Source organism: Chamaea fasciata, unplaced genomic scaffold, assembly GCF_029207755.1.
Source record: "Chamaea fasciata isolate MVZ Bird 193981 ecotype frontalis unplaced genomic scaffold, bChaFas1.0.hap1 SCAF_2, whole genome shotgun sequence".
Classification (NCBI taxonomy): Eukaryota; Metazoa; Chordata; class Aves; order Passeriformes; family Sylviidae; genus Chamaea; species Chamaea fasciata.
Window position 1 is genome coordinate 25,629,592 of NW_027094087.1, and position 22,064 is coordinate 25,651,655.

General features: G+C 46.4%; 1 protein-coding gene across 2 annotated transcripts in view; it reads right to left on the reverse strand.

The window, feature by feature from the left end:
- HGD (homogentisate 1,2-dioxygenase) overlaps window positions 1-21,010 on the reverse strand; it is a 30,639-nt gene extending 9,629 nt beyond the window's left edge. The window contains exons 1-9 of one of the 2 annotated variants that reach the window (XM_066175310.1): window positions 20,601-21,010; window positions 17,392-17,451; window positions 9,214-9,285; window positions 6,242-6,330; window positions 4,480-4,585; window positions 2,493-2,552; window positions 1,933-2,024; window positions 1,291-1,325; window positions 67-146 (exon numbers count right to left, since the gene is read on the reverse strand). In XM_066175310.1, coding sequence (XP_066031407.1) covers window positions 67-146; window positions 1,291-1,325; window positions 1,933-2,024; window positions 2,493-2,552; window positions 4,480-4,585; window positions 6,242-6,330; window positions 9,214-9,282 — 531 coding nt within the window. In that variant the 5' untranslated portion in view covers window positions 9,283-9,285; window positions 17,392-17,451; window positions 20,601-21,010. Of the gene's footprint in view, window positions 1-66; window positions 147-1,290; window positions 1,326-1,932; window positions 2,025-2,492; window positions 2,553-4,479; window positions 4,586-6,241; window positions 6,331-9,213; window positions 9,286-14,779; window positions 14,908-17,391; window positions 17,452-20,600 lie in introns of those variants that run through there. The other variant, XM_066175309.1, reaches the window with a different exon arrangement.
- Between the last annotated feature and the right edge of the window lie 1,054 nt (window positions 21,011-22,064).

The window sequence follows — 22,064 nt, forward strand, 5'->3', positions numbered from 1 at the left end:
AGTGCAGGAGTTGGCTTGCTCCAACATCTGACTCTGAGCCACAGGCAAGGTGCATTCAGTCCTTACCTGGATGACACAGATTTCATTTGGCTCCACTAGCATCTTCCCAAACTCAGTTGTGATGAGCAGTTTTCCTTGCTGGGGCACTGTGGAAAGAAAATGCAGGCAGAGGAGCTGAAGTAGTGTGATGATTGCCACCTTCTCTGTCCCGGTCAGAGCATCCAGGCTCCAAGGAAGAGCAATTGGCCCTTTCTGACACAGCTCCACAGGGACTCTTGCAGCAGAGACAACTGCACGGGAGTGAAGCTTCCTGACCAGCCCCATCATCCCCACGTCACAGAAGGTACTTGTATGAGCAAATCTTCAGAGCCCCTTGGTGTAAGGTTTGCACCACAGTCCAAATAAATGGGATTTGATACACTTGGGTCCATACCTCTTTGTCTCACAATCTTCGTATGAAACAGTGCATGTACCCATCTTTGTCATGACTGTGGCAGTGTGAGATGTCTGGGAATAACTGCTTCCTGAGGGAAGAAGCAATACTCTGCTAACACCTGCATTGTTTTCCATTATTGTCCTGGCACAGGAGAAATCACATTTTGACTTGAAAAACTAGCAGATTTACAAAACCTGCCCTGGCACTTTTACTTCACAGTAGTGAGGGAGGTGAGTGAGAACAATTTAATAGCTATTTGATGGGACAAATGTTCCTGTTGGTGTCCCGAAGGCATTCCTGTTCCTTACTCAAGAAAGATACAAGCAAATATGTGACTTCTGATACCACTCAGAATATTTTTCACTGTGTGTGGACTTTATGTGTCAACCTCCACACTCACTGTGGCAGTCTGGTTGCCTGAGGCTGGCACAGCATGGGAGCTAAGCTGTTGTGCCAAATAATCTTGGGCTAAAGTAACAAAGGCATCTAACTATAAGCTGTTCAGAAATCCTGAGGTTTATGATTTCCAGAAAACCTCTGCCTGTGGTGTGTCTAATACCAGTCTGGGGAGGACTGAGAAATGATCCCTGAGCACCATGGCAAGGAAGCTGGGTCACTGCTCAAAGAGTTGAGGTCTGGCATAGGAGTAGTGCAACTCGCCCAGCAGCCAAGCTGGTGCCAGACCACCAAATCTGCATGGCATGGGGGTGAAGCCAACTCTCTCCTCCAAATCTTGGCTGTAGAGCCCCAGGCTCTGGAAGAACAATGAGGCAGGCAGGTGGTACCCCAGGTAGAACCACCTGGAGGAAAAAAGAAGCCAAAAAAGGAAAAAAGAAGCCAAAGCATCAACTCACCAATCAGGAAGTCGCCATCCGAATTATAAAGGCATCTAAAGAAGAAGGAAAACAGTAAGGTGAAGGTGCTATATATAAGCCCCATGCATTTGTGCACACCACAGCCACAGCTGGGGAGTTTTGAGCTGGGAGACTGACATGGCAGAGTTTCACAATTTCACAGAATATTCTGAGTTGAAAGGGACCCACAAGGACCATCAAGTCCAACGCTTAAGTAAATGGCCCGGCCTGGAAGCAGGATGTCCTCTGACCTCTGCCAGGTCCCTGCCTTTGTACTCATGGGTACATCAGGTATTGTAAGCTGGGGAGTGGGGCTGATTTCCCCCCTGAGCCACTGCAGGGAGCAGCAATGCCTGCTGCATGTGTGGTGAATTCTGAGGAGCAGCTAGAGGACCTAAATCCAGCACATCTCCTCTTGCTGCACCCCCATGTCTAGCTCCCTAATTCTCTTGGTGGTTCCTCGCCCACTCCTCCAGTGTTTGACTACAGAGCACAACCTGCCGTGGACACGGAGAACATGCTTGCCTGTGCACAGAGGAGCACAGGGTGTACAGGGATGCTGGGGGCCAGACTCAGGTTGGTGGCAAACAGGCAGACAGACAGCCTGGAGCAGCCTGAGCCACCAGCACAGCAGGCACTGACCTGTCGATCATGGAGGTGTTGCAGACAAAAATATGGACGGCGATGCCATTGCGTCCTCTGGGCTCACCGGCGCCACACAAGGTGTGCAGTCCCTACAGGCAAACCCAAAGCACCAGGAATGAACAGCAGGCAGGGGAGCAGGGGCAGCCCTCTTTCCTCCCCTCACCCCACCTTTTTGCAGGCTCTCACCTCCTCTCTCACTTCCCACACTGCTACCAGCCTTTTTCTGTGTGGCCTTTTGTCAAACTGTTGGATTCTCTTTAATATAATAAGGGTTTCTTAAAATACGTGTAAGTTAGTGTTTTCCAGCCAAGGGTCTGGGGAAAACTGAGGGCTAGGGCTTTTTTTTTCAAGAGTTCCATGAAAGTCAATGAAGAAAATCAAGCCCACTGACAGTTGGTCGAAATCTGCAATCCTCTCCCCTCCCACAGATGCTCTGCAAGCCCAGTGGTTTCAAAACCGCCAGTATTACCCCAGCTCTGAGCATCTTCTGTGCCCTGCCACCTCCTGAGGGGAAACAGAGATGGAGGATGCCCAGATGCCCTGGTTCCCCAACTTACGCTCACAAAGTCCATCTTATTCTGAGGGGCTTTTGGAATCTCAAAAGGTTTCCACCGCAGCTAGATTGCAGCAAACAAAAAACAAGAAAGAGGTGCCAGTGATCAGAACACGAATGGTGGTAATTCAAAACGAAAGTAGACTCCTGTCCTCCCCCTGCTTCTCCTTGCTGAGGTAGCTCTCTCTTCTTTCCTCTCTTTCCTTGTTGCCTTGATAATCTGGTTTACAAGTGGTGGTGGTGGGGGGGTGTTTGTTTTTGTGGGTTTTTTTTTTTGGGGGGGGGGAAGGCTTTTAAATTTTTTAATCATACTTTTGTAAAGTAATTGGCAGGCCTGTGAAGTGCCAAGGTTAAAAAAATCCTATTTTTAATCTATCTTTATAGATAGGTCCTCAGACAGAAGGTGCCAGAGGAGTCCAAAATATTTGTTGGATTTGAATCCACTTGCATCCTCTCACAAGAAGTTTCAGTTTATGTTTGTCTGGGTTTTTTTGATTGTTGGGGTTTTTTATTGTTTGTTTGTTTATTTTTTACTGTGACATTTGTTATTGGTATTTGTTTTCTCTCTGCCTCTCAATCATAGTTTCCCTTTGTCATCTCTGCTCCAGTCATCAGAGCTTTCTTCTGTTTCAGCATTTCTTGCTCAGATGCTACCCCATATTTTTTCATCACATTTGACTCCTTTTCAGTTTTGTCATCTGTGTCTTATAATTCTGCCATTGTCCTTGGGTAATTTTAAAGTGTCGTTTTTCCCATTGCCTTCAATTGGCTTTGCATAAGGTGCCTCCATATGGCCACCTTTTTAGATGGATGAGGATTGCTGAAGCTCTTTAAGTACCTGGGTGAAACACAAAACATTGCAGGGAAAAATAGGTATTGTCCAACAAACTGAACCTTGTCTCTGGCTCTGCTTCAGAGAGGATAAGAAGGAAAGCAGGAAGGTGGCTCCCACTTCTTGCCAGGAAATAACTCTTGCAGGTTTGGTGGCAAGGGAGGGAGTGGGTAGGAGCTTTGCTGCTGTCTCCTTAGATTAAAAAGGTACTACACGTAAATGGTTTCACATGCCTGAGAGCTGGGCATCTTGGAATTACTGTAATCATAAATAATCATAAAGGTAGATGTAGGGTGCGGAAGGGCATTGAGGATGGATGAGGTGATAACAGAAGTCATTGGAGCTTCATCTGGGAAGGAGGACCAAAGGCATGTAAATATGAGCCTGTCACTGCTCCTTGGTCAATGGCTGGAAAACATATTTCAGCAGATCTGGGCAATTATTTAGACAAATGGTGAGGCTGCCGGGAGGCAGGAAATTAGTTAATCATGATGCATCAAAGGGCAAAACCTGAGAGGAGTGAAAACCAATGACCGTGAGATGATGTTGAGAGGAGAATGGCAACAGATTAGCAAAACCAAATGTTCTGGGGCTGGCAGGGGAGAAATCATGATTAAAGACAATGGCAAGGCCGTAAGAGAGGAAGACAAATTCCATCTCTCTGTGTGACTCTCCAGAATGAAGCGAGATTTCCCACGAGGGCTGCAGAGAAATGGGCTGGCAGCCAGTAGCCTCTCCAAAAGCGCAGGGAAGGAGAGGATGGATGGCAGAGACAAGCAGCTGCTCTGCTAGCTGAGCTGGGCTGTGAGAATTTGATGGGGGATGCTGAAGGAGAAGAGACAGCAGATTAAAAGGTGGCCAACAGGAACCCCCAGGGGAGATGCCAGGTAGCACAGGTCTAACCCTGTGGCACTGTAGCCATGCTGGGAAGCAGCACAAGGATCTGTCAAGGTGGGAAGAAACAAGCATCGAGGGCTGTCCTTCCATGGTGAGGAAAAATGAACAGGTGGCGGACAAGAGCCTGCTTCTGAATTGGTCAGACCCCCAGGAGCCCATGGCTCCCCTCAGACCTCTTGCAACTCAGTGCCTTTGCACTTCTGATTGGTTTGATATTTGATTGTCCTCCCGGCAGGATCAGGGCTCCTTCCAGCATGGTTACCTGGTTGGGGTCAGGCTCAATTTCATCCCAGTCATGTGTCAAGTGGCCTTCCTCGAGAGGTTTGAAGGGTTTGTGGCAGACTGAAGGTAGGATTCGATACAGCCAGCTACAAAAAAGAAAAACTCCTGGATTAGCCTGGGGAAGAGGTTAAACCCTCTGGGTAGCTGCTGGCTGATTGAACTCCTAGAATAACATTTACATGGGTGGCAACTGGAACAAAAGGTTTATTAAATACCAAACTAATAATATTAATATTAAAATTACATAGCAAACAACAGCTCACAGCCAGAGGTTTCCAGAGAGATGGCTTTCATTATAGGCTCTAAATACAAACATGTCCTGCTTTATTCAGGTAAATGTCTATATGTGTATTTACGTGTAATTACTTATGCCTACATTCACACATATGCATATAAAAAAAAAAAGATACAGCTTTTTCTGTTGCTGAAATACAGCAATCTCACAGCTGGAAAAAGAAGCTTGTTTAAACACAGCTATAAAGCAGCTCAGACAAGACAGGCATGATCAGTGTCCAATGGAAAAAACAGAGGAGCTCTCTGGAGACAGCCTGTATCTGAATTTGGATGCGTTACAAAAAGTAGCATCTTATGCTTTGTTGGCCAGGCCCATGCAGCAAAGCCCAGAGTTTTATGTGATGCTTCCTGCTGCTGTAGGGGGTCCCCCATGCCTCTGTCACTGCCTGGGACCATTACTCTCCCTCCTTGCTGCCTGCTGTGGCTGTGGGCCCTGCCAGCACTGCCACTGCGGTATCCACACACCCTGAATGGTGCAGCCAAGCCCGAAGCTGGGCTTTCAGTCAGGTGAGAGAGCAGAGGTGATCAGAAAAGCCTGAGCTAGGCAGGGCAGCCCATGCTTTGGATGTGTTAACAGGGGTGGTTGCAGTTTGGGCAAGTGGGAGAGGGGAGGAGGGAGCTCTCCCTTGAGAGCTGGAAAAATTCCATCAAGGACAACTTCGTGCAGCAAACAATGATTCATCCCTTTCCCACGCACACTGAGAGCTGGCACCAGCCTGGAGAGCAGAGGCATCTCAGATGATGCATTTGCCTTTCATTTGAGCAAGCAGCAAAAGGGACAGAAGAGCCACAGCGGGAGAAGCAAAAAGAGAAACCCATCTTCTGCAATCTGGTTATGGCCGGAGCATGACAACCGGGACAGAGCCCTGGGAAGCTTGCTGCTGGCTGGAACGAGCTGTTCCCAGCACTGCTGAGGTGTTAAAGATCATGCTGGGTGCCTGGCACTTTTCTGAGGCCCTGAGCAGCCCCAAAATGGGAACAGACTGAGCTAGCAGCTCACTGGCCCCAACCAGGATACAGGAACATCCCTTTCTCAGAGGCTTGGCTTTGACACTGTCCATCATCAGGTGCCTACCAGTGCCAGTGGGCAGGGGTGGTCCTTCCATAGAAGCATCAGGGCTGAAACCCTGAGGTTGTTTTACACAGCACACATAACCCACTCAGGACCATAGGATCCCTGTGAACATCACCCCCTTCCTCATCTTGCTCAGAAAACCACTTTTTTTCCACCCCAATCACTCCTTCTCAGCATTTTCTTAACCCACTCGCCCCACCAAAGCCTTTTCTCTCCATCTCCCATGGTTTTCTGTCCTTGTACCTCTCCCAGTGCACAGCAGAGGTGTTTTACCCTTCTAGGCTTGCAGAAAGCACTGAGGCAGCCTCTGCACTGCTCCCCAGTGCTCACCCCAAGTGCCACATCCCCCTCCCAGTGCCAGGGGTGACGGTACCTGCGTTTGTTGGTGGGTCGGGGACAGGTGAAGGCAGAGCCCGAGAGCTGCTCCGCGTACAGGCCGTACGGGCAGACTTGAGGGTTGTTCTGGATGGGAGGAGAAGGAAATATAAGGAGTCAGAGGCAGTGGCATGGAACTCGGCTCTGAAGCCTCCAGGAGAGCACTGACCTGGGCACCCTGCACCCTGATGCTGTAGGGTGCTGTGCTCTCCTGAGGCTGTGCTTAAGCTCAAGTACTTGTGTGTTCTTGCTCCTCTGAGGCACCAGCCATAGCCCAAACACCATTCCCACATGCCACAAAAGTGCCCTAAGGAGTCAGCACAGCTACTGAGGCAGCAATAGAGTAAGCTGCAAGGGGCAGTGCTGCACAGGGTCAGAAACAGAAGTATCAGGGAGAAGGAAATAATTCCCAGTGAAAACAGACTGAAAAGCAGACCGGTATTGAGCACAAACTCTTCTCAGACCAAGTGTTCAGAGGGGTTACCCCAGAGCATCATGTCTGGCTGGCTTTCCAGAAGGCTAATAAAGACTTACAGAAGCTGAAAGCACTGAATTCCCCCTTCTCCTCCTGCCCTCTGCCTATGGAACTGGTGCCCAGAGCAGGCATTTTGGAGTCATACTGCTTCCTCCTGACAGTGCTGCTTGCTGCCCAAAAGCATCAGTGACCTGTGTAGGAGCCTTTGCTTTCCTGCAGGGTTTCTGCACAGTGAGAGTCCTCCTTTGGAGTACAAAGGGGCCGCTTCCCCCTCTGCAGAGTCGTGGGTACAGCTAGCACAGGTTTTAGCAACCCTTATGAGTTCATAACTGGAGGACAGATTCCTCCTTTTCAGAGAACAGAAACTAAGTATTTTGATCTAAGTAGGCCACCATCTATTTGTTTGAGATCAGCAAGAAGCAAAGACATCCAAAAGCTGCAGGAAACACCCCAGTGGGTGTCATACACCATTTGCTATCCCATCTCCTTCCTGCAAGGTCTACTATAGCATCCTGTGTCCTGCTGCTGAGCAGACCAGCCATCCATATGGTATCAAACCCTGCCCTGAGAGGTAGACAGAGGGGAGAGCTAAAGCTCTCTGAGTGTGTGTAGCTTCCAGCCCTCCAGCTCCATCTTGTCAGTATGTGTATGCAGTGAGGCAGAGGGATCAATAACCCTTGGAACTTTTATCTTAGCCAGCACTACTGCAGATGCCAGGCTTATAAATACTTCATTGGAGAAAGGATCCACTCCCGGGACTGAAGATCTTTTTTGTCTAACTTGTTTTCTGATTTTTCTATTAATTTTTGATACAGAGTCCACACTCTGTCCAGATGAGAGCACCTCAGCCAGGAGCTGGAGGAGTCTGCTCTGGAAAGTGGTGCTGCTGTGGAAATCCTCAAAGAGCACATCCACCACATCCCACTGCCTTTTTAGACCAGAAGCCACCACTATTGATCTTCCAGTTTTTAGGTGCCTCTATCTTACATTTTTTCTAGCCAGCCTCAGTAACAAGACACTGCACCGGCCAACTACCAGCCTGAATCAGCACAGCAGTTTGTCTTTCTTGTGAGCACACCGTGGCCTGCCATGCAGACCATGGGGACATTTGCATTTAATGTGTCCCTGTGCTGTATGTTAGTGTCCTCACTGGCACACAACATGTAAAATATCAGAACTGGAGGGATCCAGAAAACTCGGGAAAACCAAAAGCTGAAAAAGTCTCCATTTGACCTTAATTCTACTGGCCCCTTTGCATAGATGGGGAAGAGGAGCACCAAGGGATATAATTGGCTAAGCACCAAGTCATAGAATCCTAGAATGGTTTGGATTGGAATGCACCCTTAAAGACCATCTAGTTCCAACCTCCCTGCCATTGACAGGGTCACTTCCCACTTGACCAGGTTGTTTAAAGCCATCCAACCTGACCTAGAACATTTCCAGGGATGGACTATTCGCAGCTTCTCTGGGCAATCTGTGCCAGTGTTGCACATTCTCATAGTAAAGAATTTCTTCTTAATATCTAATCTAAACCTGCCTTCTTTTGGTTAAAAGCCATTCTGCCTTGTCCTATCCACTACATGCCCTTGTGAAAAGTCCCCTGTAGATCCCTTGTTCTGCAGGGGTATCTGGCTATTTAGGTATTGGAAAGTTCTATAAAGCCTCCCTGGAGCCTTCTCTTCTCCAGGCTGAACAACCCCAACCCTCTAAGCCTGTCTTCATAGGAGATGTGCTGCTATCCAAGTCCGAAGGATTACAAGGCATCCGAGGGAAGCCACAGGCAGTCTCAGAGTGTGTACTGGTGTAAAGGAGACCAGCACAAAAGGAGGTGAGAGAGATTTAATTCCTCAGGGTTTCGTTCTCACCTCTGGGCACCAAGAGAGTAGCACCATGTGGGTTGTGATTCTTTTCCTTAAAACACATAACTTATTTTCATCCAACATGTTCAGAAGTTACTTTTAAAAATGAATCTGTCACCTTATTACTACAGGCATTCATGTCCCCTCCCTACAAAGAAGCTTCTCCCCTGCCAAAGACTTGTATGTCAGCTTCATTGAACCCCATTCCTGCAGAAGTTGTGAAATCTGCCTCTCCTGCATGAGCATATCTCCCTGCCAATCTTCAAACTTCTGCTCTGGTTAAATCCAGAGCTGGTGGCTTCCTTCTCAGTGTGGCTGAGCCACTTGTATTGCAGACTCCTTTAGGAAAAAAAAAAAAAAAACCTGTTGCTGAGCAGAGGTAATTTAGGCAAGCCTTAACATCCAAGGTGAAACTTGGAAGATCACAAATAACTTAAAAATAGAAAGTATGAATGGAAATCTTTAATTCCGACTTCTGCCAGCATCTTATTATTCCAGTGTTGTATAGAGAAGGTTTCTGGAGATTTTCATGGTGGCCGAGAGAAAGGAAATATGTTAAGATGAAAAGAAGCCAAGGGATTAGATATTCACTCAAGAGTGCATTTTGATAAAGCACTTAAAAAAAAACCTCAGTACCTGTCCCTCTGGTAAAGCTCCTGGACAGCGTGGATCCTCAGAAACATGTTCATTTCCGAATCCTGACATGTACTGTAAAATAAACAACACAGTTCATCACTGTTTTGAAAACACAATCAAAACCTCTCCAAACAACCCAACCCTGCATTTTCCCAGGCTCTTTGTCTGCATTAAGACTTTCTCAAGTGATATGCTTGCATGTTGTCACACACCATTTTCACAGCTCCTGGATTTGCTTTGTTTGCTGATCATGTGGTGGGCTGGGAAGCACAGACAGGAATTGCTCTCCTCAGTCTGCATGTCCATTTTGACCACACTCTGCTCCATCAAGGCTCTTGTGAAATAACCCAAGTATCACATATACTGTCAGACTCAAGGACAACAGGGTGATAGATAGGAAGAACTGTGCACCAGTGTTAGGGATGTGTGCCAGCACCATTCATGTTCAATCTGACTTTGCTTCAATCATGGGTGTTCCAAAATCTGAAGACTGCCTTGCAAATTTGTTCACTGGGTCCTCAGATTCTCAGGGAATGAAACTGGGAATCATTTGGTTGACATGCCTTGTGATAAATCCCCACGCTCAAAGAAAAATAAGGCTGTAGATGGGATGAGGGAGGAAGGGAAACAAAGCCGAGTTAAACTGTGTCACTGATCTGCCCTAAATAAGCATTGTCCTGTTGGGCATGAACTGTCCACCATGGTAGTAAGCAGGAATGAATCCATTATTGGCTGATCGTCTGAGTCTCTAGAGCAGTGAATCCCCAAGAGACCCAGGGATGAAACAGGCCTACACATCCTCCCATACCTGCCCTGCCTACAGCTACCATGGTCTGAGCATGGCTAAAACCCCCAGGATAGAATGGATGCAGATCCCAACTTTGCAGCACAGGGAAAAGCCCCACAGGAAGCCTGAGACTCGTAAGGGAAGCAGAATAACAGAGACGTTAGCTTTGCACTGTCAGAAATGTAAATACAGTCCCTTCAGATGCCACAGGAAGCCACAAAGCAGCTCTGTTGAACTCTGTCTGAACGCAGAGGTGTTTTTTGGCAGCGACCAGTGGTTCAGCCCCGTGGTCTGGGGAAGGAGTAAAATATTAATGTTGCCCTCTAACAGCTGCAAGAGTAGCAGAGCTGCTCATCAGCCTTCAGACAGTGGTGCCAGGATGGCAAAGTCCAGGAGCCCTAAGGCTTGACTGTCACACATCCTGGCTTCGACCAGCACTGAGCACCTCTGGCAGGAGCAGGGATCATCCATGATCCCCCCTGAGGCACAAATCTGAGATTAAAGTGGACTGATGAAGTCCCTATACCTGGTTTATTTTATATATAGTATTACAGTGCCTGGATTATTTCCCCAAGGGATGCTCAACCTTGGTCAATTTGCAGCCCCCTTATATTTTTTTCCCAGTGTAGCAGAGACTCAGAGAGCAAGCCTGAAACCTCCTGAGAAATCATGTGTTTTCCTGAGGCTCCTTTCAGCGACCTGTAAGAGAAGACCATTCCCAGGGGGCCCAGGCTGGCTGAAAGCCCTGCTCAGCCTGAACCTGAAAACGTCCTGGTTTCCATCGGTTCAGGGAGGATACTTCTCTCCTCTTGCAAATGAATATACATACCCAGCTGGGAGCTGCTCTCCGCTGGGTTCTGCAAGAAGCATATTGATATGCAAAGCAGTAGGTCACCTAAGCAGCCTTGGCAAATGTATTGTATTGGAGCATTTCCCCCCGCCCCGTCCCCCCCCCCCCCCCCCCCCCCCCTTCTTTTAAACGGAAATGCAGCAATATCTGATGGGACTGCAGCAGTTCCAGAATTAACTGAGACTTCCACACTGCATCCTCCTTTACCGGTAACATAAAGGTGGCCCGAGTATTTGCCTTCGGGGCAGCCCTGGTGGAAAGGGGAGGAAAGGGGGAAGAGGACGAAAAGGGAACAAGCTGATTTTCTGGAAGCACAGCCAGCAAGAGGCGACAGGCTCTGCTGAATGCTGATGGAGAGCTGGGAGGGGACAGCCAGTGGTTCTTTGGAGGGTTTGTGTACCTGGCAAGCATCTTGTGCTCCCCGGGAGCCCCGTGCCACACTGCTGGGGTGAGGGGGAAAGGAGGCACAGAGATTTTGCTGTGACAAATCCATCCCTTGCCCTTCAGGCTAAAAAGCTGGCGACCTGCACATTTGAACGGCCCATTCACATCCCCAATAGTCCCTTTGCCTCTGTTTGACGGAAGGAAGGAAGGAAGGAAGGAAGGAAGGAAGGAAGGAAGGAAGGAAGGAAGGAAGGAAGGAAGGAAGGAAGGAAGGAAGGAAGGAAGGAAGGAAGGAAGGAAGGGAAAAAGGGAGAAAGGGAGAGAGAAAGGGAGAAAGGGAGAGAGAGAGAGAGAGAGAAAGAGAGAAAGAAAGAGAGAAAGAAAGAAAGAGAGAAAGAAAGAGAGAAAGAAAGAAAGAGAGAAAGAAAGAGAGAGAGAAAGAGAGAAAGAGAGAAAGAGAGAGAGAGAGAGAGAGGAGAGAGGGAGAGAGGGAGAGAGGGAGAGAGGGAAAGAGAGAAAGAGAGAAAGAGAGAAAGAGAGAAAGAGAGAAAGAAAGAGAGAAAGAAAGAGAGAAAGAAAGAGAGAAAGAAAGAGAGAAAGAAAGAAAGAAAGAAAGAAAGAAAGAAAGAAAGAAAGAAAGAAAGAAAGAAAGAAAGATTGATTGCCCGAGCACAGAAATGCTGGGGGCACTTTCCCGCTGGGCTGGATGCAGAGCTGCTGCCTTCCCCAGCTGCACCAGGGGCTGCAGAGGGTGACACTGCCCTACTGCCTCGAGAGTGGCGGCAGAAGCTGCTGCATCATTGTTTGGTCAAATAAATTCTTTCTTGCCAAGAAAAAAAAAATTGAATTCTCAGGTAACTGCATCGAGGGCTGCAAAAACGACATTGGCAGGACTGCAGCTACTGGAGGGGAGACGCTTTGCTGGTCTTTTATCACCCTGAGTGTGGCTCCAAGACTTTTGCCTAGAGATTGAATGTGGCTTTTCTTATTTGCTGTTTCATTTTTCTTTCCTTGTGGCATACCTCAGAGAGGCTTCTCTCCTCTGCATGCCCATAGAGGGGTGGTGTCAAACATCATTTGGGCTCTCAAAAAGCTGTGCCACATGTGCTCCTTGCATGCCTTGGAATCATCATGCTCCAGGGCTCTGGGGCACCATGCAGGGACCCTGCTGATACAGGCTGGGTGGAAGCAGCAGTGAAAGGGCCAGGCATATCATGGCCTTTCTCCCTTCCAACCCTCTGAGCCCACCTCCCCTTTCCCCACTTCTCAATTTGTGTTGCACAAGGTGCCCCCAAGCCAAGGGAAATGACCTCTTTCTGCCTGCCCAGCAGCAGAGCATCCTTCCTGGGCTGAAAAATCTGTGAAAATGTATCCCAACCCTTCTCTGTGAAGTGGCACCATGATTTGAGTCCAAGAGTACCTCCCCCCAGGTCTCTGCCTGGCCTCTACAGTTCCTAGATAAGTTATAGATATCTCCAGGTTGGATAGGTTGATGGGCACTATTGTAATTGAGCAGCTGGTTTCTCTGTTACACAAAATAGTCTCTGTGCCTCTTTGTTTTCAGTCCTGCTTTTAACTGCTGTTGTTATTTTGTTCAAGATCCTGTAGATTTTTATGCCAACAGAACCTTAGGAATTCATCTGACTCTACTTTGGTTTTTGTTTTGTAGTTTTTCGATAAAATGAGAGAGATAAAAGCCCAGCACAGCATAAAAAATTCAGCAAAGCTCATTGATTGGAATAACTGGGATGTAAAGCAGAGTGCTCGCAATGGGTGTCATGCTCTGACCTATAAACCATAACCTTTTGTTCTCCAGATTAGACAGCAGGCATTGGAAAAATGCATTTGAAGTCTGAACACATAGTCTGCAAAATAATTAAGACCCTTCTTCAAGCACTGCATAATATATTTCTCTATCAGCTCCTGCTGCAGGACACAGGGAAACAACATTCCTCTCTTGACAAGAAGCATGGCACTTTTTATCAGCTCAGTCCAGTCAGCACTGGAGTGTTTAACACAAATGCAGAAACATTATGAGTATTTGGGGAAATGAGCAGAGCAGGTCTCTCACCCTCTGTGTGGGACTCCACAGCCTCCTTGCAGGCTGAAGCCAAAGCACACAAACCAGAGCTCTGCCCTGCAGGTCCAATATTCCCAGAGGAAGCTGCCACCTCCCCTGACATTTCGACATCCCTGTGCTCCAAAAGCGCTAGAGATGGTCCAGGGCCAGACCTTTCCTGAAAGGACCTGTTCAGCTCTAGGCTGGGACATGACCCTCTGGGGACAACAGAAGAGAGGGATGGATGCCAGGGGAGTGGAGAGGAAGGGTAAACCAACAGTTTTGGAGGAGAGATGCCAAGAGAAGGTGGAGCAGGCGAGGTGGTGATGGGGTAGGGACACAAGTGATGTCTTGAAGAGGAGCTGCTGGCAGAGCAGCCTGCTCCCATGCTGCTCTGGGCAGACCCACACTCAGACCCACTGCAGCCACAGCCACAATGGCCAACCAGGCATTAGGGGCTGCTGGGAGCGAGTCAAAGACGGATATGAAAGCCATGACATAAACCAGCTGGACCCTCATCTGGAACAGTACAGGGGCAAGGCTGCCCTGCTGCTGAAAGAGGATAGTGAGAGCTGGGAAGTGTCATGGACAGGCAGGGAAGAAGCATAGTGAAATCTTACTGTTTGAGACAGGACTCCTCAGAGGTGAATGAGACCTGTAAGAACACTGTGTAAAATAATGAGCATTACAGAAGGTGCTGAAGGAGCACACACGTGTATCTCCAGGACTAGGAACAGGCTTAGTAACAATGACAAGCTGAAGGTCCAGGGAGAAATAAGATCCTGCACAAGCTCTTGAGACTCACCATGTCCTGGGGTGAGGCCCTGCTACTCCTGCCGGCTGCAGCAGCTCATGCACCCCAATGGCCCTGGGGCAGCTGGACCCCCCAGACAGTGGTGAGATTCAGAGTTGCAAGTCTCATCTCCCTATGCTTGAGCCACAAACCCACCCTCTCACACCCTTTTCCCAAAGCTCCCCTGTGCTCTGGCAAATGGTGCAGGGAAAGCTCCTGCCAAGCTGCCCTGCTGGGGCTTGGAGAGGAGGGCATGGCATGGTTCCTGGGTGCCCTGCAAGGGGTACTGAGAAACAGCCCTGAATGGAGCTGCTCCACGGGGTTGCTGGGGAAGATGGCAGCCAGGGTTGCAACATCTGGGAGATGTTACCAGCCAGATTTCATAGGCTGAGGGGGAAACACCCCCTGGCAGCCAGGATGGGAGGAGGGGTGCATGCTGAGGGTGGGGAAAGGACAACTCCCACCATGAAGAGGTCCTGACCAAGAATGGTTTCCAAAGGAGGTGAAGAGGGAGAGAAATGCTTTTATAGATGGAACGCAGCAAAACACTTCATCCCAAGAAAGCTTTAAAAACACACCCTGACACACAAAAGAGGGGCACAACAAAATGAAACAGAGCCCAAAAACTTAATGTGAGCAGAGAAAGGGTGTCTGCAGACAGCACTGGTGGGTCACAGGCACCTGACCTCTTACCTGCAGGCCCGTCATCCTCCTCCTAGTTTTCCTCCTCTTGGAGCAGACACAAACCCCGAGCAGATATGTGGCCAAAGCAGCCTGCCAAGCAAAGCCTGCTCACTGATCAACTGAGCTGGGCTGGAGGCAGGCTGACAGTGCTGGGAGTGAGAAAGTCCAAGGGAATTTTCAACCTGTTTGCTCAGCCCAGTCTGTGTTTAACCAAACGCCCTTCTCTGCAGAGCCAACCCTAGGATCGATCTGAATAAACAGGGGGTGAGATGGACTGGGTTTCCTAATCATCCCTGTTCCCCCCAAAATGTTAAAAAAGGGTTATAGTTCCCACACATGGGGAGGGGGAAAGAACAAGGTGTTTAGAACCAAGAAAAGCCATTTTGCAACTGTTTTATAAACTTCTTTCATAAATTGTACCTCTAGCAATTTTCATTCACAACCCTCTAAATGTGTAACAAATATTTGTTCATTAATTCTTCTGAGCCATGTTACACTGGGGATAGAAGAAATCGTATCTTCCTTATGGTGAAGGCAGTGATATTTGTGAAACACTGTGTGGCAACATTACACAGCATTTTGGGGCCAAAAGCAGGGGAGGATTTTGTATTTCTGTGATTAGAGCTAGAAAGGGGAACTTACAAATTCTGAAATATTAATATTCTTCAAGAAAGCTGTTGCTGGGGAAGAAATGGCAGCAAGCATTTAGCTACAGAATACTAATGAAAGTAGCTCTGCACTCCAGAAGTTGCAAGGGAAAAAACACAATTGATTTTATTTGATTTTTTTTTAAACTTTGAATTCTCAATCCCCCTCTAAAAAAAAAAAAAAAAAAAAAGAAGAAAAAGAATTAAAAAAGCATATTTCCATCACCTGCTCTGCTCATATGCCCTGCCAGGAGGAAATTTCTAGGAGCCACACACTGAAATATGAATGTGACCCTGGATTAATGTCTCTTTCTCTCCTAGAGCATCCTGGAAGCCTTCCTTCCCCAAAGCAGTTACCAGTCCCTGTGACCCCAACAGCAGTCACTGAGAGCTTGGGTTGCAAGAGGGGCAGGTCTTAAATCATCTCCGCTTCTCTGAAAACTGGTAGCTCCTCACACCATTCTGAGTAACACATCTGAGCCACTGAGAGCTGCCACTTCTAGGAGCTGGCAAAATAGGCTGGCTGCCCTGAGGGAGAAGATGGGCTGTATGAAGAGACAGTGGTTCTGCATAGGGGAGAGGGAGCGAGATTTTTCCTTGGCTCTAGAAGAATATAAACTGAGTAATCTCAAAGTTATATGTCTTCTTCAGGTCTCTGTTTCTGCACACCTGGAAGGCTCTCTCCATACCCTGGCCACTCCCAGCTTTGCCATAAAAAAATCCCTCCAGCAGAGAGGAATTCTCCAGTACAAGACTGTGAATATGTTAGCTCACTCTGAGCAGTGATTCATCATTGCCAAAGAAATGAAGTACCTGGCACTTGTCACCTACCCTTGAGACTCCTTTCCTACCAGACAAGATTTAAGAGTAAAAAGTTCACCTCACTTATTTTCTGACAGTGAAGAATTACACATTTGACTATAGTTTAGCAAACTGCAGTTCCAGAGTTTCAGGGGTTTCCAAGATCCCCTTTTACTGAGACACACAGCAGGAGAGAGAATATCACATTTTAGCATACATTTCCCTTTGAGAACGTATATTTCACCTTGCTGACATCCCTTTACAGGCTCCATTCTCCTGTTTTCTTCTCATGGGACAAGCGAAAATAAAGGTGTTGCTTTTTAATTATCTGTAGACCTACTTCCTGGTTATTCTTGTTTCCTAAAAATGGACAAGGTGTTGTCACTTTACTCACTCGATGGCCATGTAATGTTTTAAAGCTGATTAGGCTGCCTAACCTTGCCATTCCATTCCATTCCAGCCCATTCCATTCCATTCCAAACATTATTTCATAAGATTCTGTTGAAACACCACTTAATTGATCTCCAAATTATATGAAATACAGAAAAAAAAATCTTAACACATGTTGTGTTTCTGTCCTAGCCCCATCATTCAAGAGGGAAATCATAAATCCATGCTGATCACTCCAAATGATCTTCATGTACTTCATGTGTGTGGAAATGTTTCCCAGGATTAGTTACCTTGCAGAACTCCTTCTCAGGAGTGGAGATGAGGCTGACAGGGCCTGTAGCTCTGTGGACTTCCCTTCTTGCCCACAGATGTGAATATTAAGTGGTGGCCAAATACTGGAATAGGTTGCACAGAGAGGTTGTGCATTTTCCACCAGTGAAGACATTCAAAACCCATCTGGATATGGTCCGGGGCAACCTGTTCCAGCTGACCCTGCTTGAGAAGGAGATTGGAAGAGATATCTCCAAAGGTCACTTCCAGGCTCAGTGTTTCTGTGATTTAGCCTAAACAACCCCTTTAGTTAGCTGCAGTATAAATCTTCACTATAAATCCTATGTAACATGAAGTATAGATGTACTTCATTAATATTTTAGCAACTGTATTCATTATCATATAAATATGAAACAGAAACACGATGGATTGTTACTGCATAAACACGGGGCATAAACACAATGAATTAAGCCTGAAGAATGAGCATTACAAGTATTTAGTATTCTCAGCTACCTTTCTGGGTTCATGACATTATCCAGTGCATGTCTGGCCTTTACTCCAAGGAGATTCCAGCTGAAAGATATAACAAGACCCAAAAGAAATATGTCAAAAAGCAGAAGATATCAATCCTGATGCATGTACAACTGAATGGTACCTGCATACCAACAGCTTATTACCTGTGAACTGTTCTCAGAGGCATCTGAAAAGGTGCTCAAAGAGCTCACCTACTTCAGAGAGGCAGCAGGAAAATACCAAGGGACTTGCTTGGAAATTTAGCAGCTAGTGTTCAACATCCTGGTGATGAATGAAAGATGAAGAGAGTGGAAAAGATTTCCTTTCAATGAGAAGTTGAAGCATCTTGTATTTGATCCAATAGAAAAAGGGGAGTAAAAATTTTTGAATTCACAGCATATGCATTAAAAGTAATTTTGTTTCCTGCTGATTCAGGTAGTGGGGCCATGATGAGAACTATTATTGGATCACAGTTCACCACTGCTTTCTGCAGCAAGGCACTCTCTGGTCCCAAAAGTCAAGCTCTTCTGTCCTGTGAGCAGAAGACATCACAGGTGACTGAGGCAGATCCTTTCTGATGCATTTGTGCCCCTCCTGTTGCAATAACCTGTTGCTTTTCAGAGCGATGCACCCTGTTTCTAAAAGGATAAACTTCTTCTCCTATCTTCATCAGCTAAAATGCATCACTGATGTATTAATAAATATGCTCATTCACTCCTGTCTCTGTGATCCCAACTTCCTCAACTTGCATCTGTTCTTTGCTTGTTAACCTTTTACACACTGCTAAATGGGACAGGAGCTCTTTAGAGCAGCTGCCTTTGTTTATCTGATAGTGTACTACTTAGTACCAGGAGGATTTAATCTCTTTTTTGAACCTTTCATCACAATATAACCAAATAAAGCAATAATGCTTACACTTTTTTTTTTAATCACTGCTGACAGCATTGTATTAAAAAAGGCTCTTTTTAATAACATGTATTTTCCTGTAGAATGGATCTTATGAAATATGTCCTTGTCATTTTTCTTGGACTGTTCAGCGGGAGATGCCAGACAGGTTAATTATTATCATTTATTTGTTCAGGAAAGATCATAAAAGTTGTCTGCAGCAGAAAGCATGCAGTCTTTGTTGCCAAAAAGCAGATGCTGCATGAACAGAAGCTGGAGAAGCCACATGCTCATGTTACTGTGATGCCTTGGCCTGCAAGCTAGAACCACCACTCTTAGAAGTCAGCAGAAAATTTAGTCACGTTGCTTTGTTCTGTCCTTCCCCACTCTGGTGCTAATTTTGGACAGCCACTGAATTTGTGATCTGACCTTTAATTCAGCAAGGGTAGGACAGTCCATCAAACCCACGTAAGCCAGAGGAGAACAAGCCTCAGGAAGAGCAGATGGTATCAGACAGAAAGATAAAAGCTCTGACCGTAGTCATAGCCTTCACAGCTACTGGGCAGGCTTGTCCTTTAAACAATCTTTGACCCAAAGCCAGCAGTGCCATTTCCACTGTGTAAACATTAACTTTCAGGTCAAAGGGAACGTAGATGTGCATGGGTTAATCACCCACTATTTCACTTCATGCTCCTCCTATTCAAAAATAGGACTGAATTTTAAGTTGGCTTGCTCACACAGTCCAGATTTCATTTCGATCTAGTCAAGAAAGGGCAAGTGTTTTTATTAATGAGCTTGTCTTATGTTCAGTAGTTTTTGAGAGAAGTCCATGGTGGTAGGCTGAGAATAAACTTCCCTGTGCAATTTCAGTAGGTATGGAACCAGCATTTCTGTGCCCTGGTAAGGCCAAGGGGCACAACAAGCTGTACCTCGGTGATACAATGCCAAAGCAGAAAAAAGAAAACACATTTCTGTATTTAATGGTACTTGCAGCAGGTGTTGGCTAAGCAGCTGAACTGCCAAAGTTAGATTTTACAGTCTCTTTGCAGCCACTGAGCTCTGAACATCTAAACCACCTTCCTTACAAGTATGCTGGGGACTTGTCCTCAAAGCTATGCTAAAGCACGCCTTTCCTAAAGCAACTAATGCTACTGTGGAAAACCCTAAACATTGACAAATCTGATTTTTTTTCCCATTAACTGTTTCAGGCATCATCACTCTCACTGTTAGGGAACTACATCTCATTTCAAGATCTGTTTTGAGTCAGGTCCTGAGAACTGCTATTCATTGCAGCTTTGCCTGCACAACTGGAAATCCCTTATGCTGTTCACATGGCCACTCTTAGAGACTCCTCTTAATTTCTCCTTTGTGTCCTCATGCACCATAATGAAATGTATTTTCCACACTTACTGAGCAGATGTCAGAATAAAAACAGTAGCACAAGTGGATAATAAATACTAAAAATTGTACTTTTGGCTACATGTCACAGGCCCTCACTATCTGGGAGAGCTTTACCATTGATACTTGAAATTGGATTTTATTTTTCTCCCCCTCTTCCACCTGATAACTATGTGGTGTTTTTTTCCTAAAATCTCTATGTGTTTGAGGACCTAACACAGAGTGCTGCAGCAAAGCACACCCTAAGGAAAGCTCTACCTCTGCACACTTCGTGGTAACTTGCCAGCCAGTGACAGATTCATCAATAATGATAATGGCTTTATGTTGAAGCAAACTAGTGCACTAAGACACACACTTGCTCAGCCCCACAAAGGAATCAAAGTAACCACCGTCCTTGTAAGGGGAGCAAGACAGAAACATGACTTCTAACAAGAGGAGCTGACTAACAAAAGAAAGAGAAGGATTAAGCTCCCTTTGCTGAAAAGCAGAAGCAGGTTTTCAATCAGTGGAAACTGTCACCTTGTTATCCACTGAGAAATGAGAACTCAAACCCTGGACTTCACCACAGCTGACTGATACTGACTGCAGGCTAATACACAGCAGTTCATCTCTCATTTGTGACAAATGGAGCATACTGCAGCTGCCTCTGCAAATATAATCAATAATGAAAATTTGTATTAAGGTTGCACCCAAAAGCGCATTACTGGATAGGTTTCATGTGCTTAAAAAGCCAGTGGCATCCTTGCTAAATCTTCCATGTTAAGGATATACTCATATTCATTCTGACTATCCCCCCAGTCATCAAAGAGGTCATAGATGAACCAGAAAGCTCTGCCAAGTCCCTTGGGAACAGGGAAGGCTCATGGTTTATTAGCTCTACATTTCTACTGCGTGTGCATGGGAGGTCCAACACATCTCACACGTACCTGCGTGAGCCACCTTCACTGACAACTCTGAACACAGCACCTGGGCACATACTTCTGCCTGGGAAATAACACAGAGACATTGAGTAGATTGAATTTAAAGGGACTGGGTAACAATGTTTTGATGTGAAATGTGTGTGCATGTAATAGAAACCAGAGACAGACAAAACCAGAGACACAGGAAAACAGAGAAACAGAATTTTAGTGGTACAGCAAGAGAGACAATGCATGGCAGAGAGAAACAGAGAGGAAAAGGGGATAAAAGGGGAAACCAGAGAGCAGAGCAGGAGGCACGAAGAGGATTCTTTGTGACTTCTTGTGATACAGAGGAGTCAGGCAGATGGGGAGAGAAAGAGGGATAGTCATTGTGAGAAAGAGAGCTGGAGGAAAAGAGAAAGTGGTGTAGGCAGACAGAGGCAAGACAGACAGAAGGGTCACAGGGCATGGAAAGGGTATGTGTGTGCAGAGAAAAGAAAGGTAGAACACATAAAACTAGTGTGACACAGAAAAGTTGTCTGGCGTCACATCCCTAAGCTTACAAGTGAACCATTTTTGGGCAGCTGAAACAGGTAAGGTAGAAAAGCAATGTAACTGGCTCCAGCTGCTCACATACTCCTGGTTCTGACAAGAAGCTGGAACTTCCTGCAAAAATAAATGCAACCTCATCAACATGCACAACTCCATTACACATCACCTTGCCCTAAGAAGGGAAAAAAAAACAAACCTAATTGTGGTTACCTGCTGAGATCAAACAAACAAGATACTTATTCTGGGCTAGAGGCTTACTTTAAAACACACAGACAGGTGAGCTGCAACCAGGGGTTTGGCCACTCCAAAGACGCCACAGGGTGCAGGAGGAAATAGCACTATAGCTTGCTTGTTTTGCTCTGCAGTTCCTTAGGAACCTGAGGGAGCCCAGATCTGGTTACCCGAAGAGTGCACCTGACCTTGAGAAAACAATTCCAGCTTTCCTTGTCAAAGGATCACAGCCAGACACTGGTGCTGTACTGAGCTGCACAGCTCAGACATGTTCTTTATAATGAATATTCTGGTACCTTGTTTTTTCTGGTTGTAAACTAACAATCTATTTCACACAAGTACCTAAAAACTTACTGCACTCATGTTTACAACTGCTCCCAGACCCTTCTGGAAATGGCCTAAGGAAAAGCAAAGCATCCATATTTTTAATAAGTTTGACTGGTGCCCCCAGCAGTCACTTTTGTGCCTGATTAGTGGCAGTAGGCAGCTTCCCATTTATTTCTAAGCAGCTGCCAGAAGAGCTGCAGGCAGAGGTAATCCAGAGACTGCAGAACTCTGCTCCCTGTCAATTTCACACCGGCATTCTACTTTCTTCTATCCCCATTTATTATTAATCTCTATTTATATCTAACTCCAGCTCTTAGTTAGCCTTTGCCAGAGGCTTAACCATTAGATATGACTGTGAGGAAGGAGTGGAAAGAAGGAACT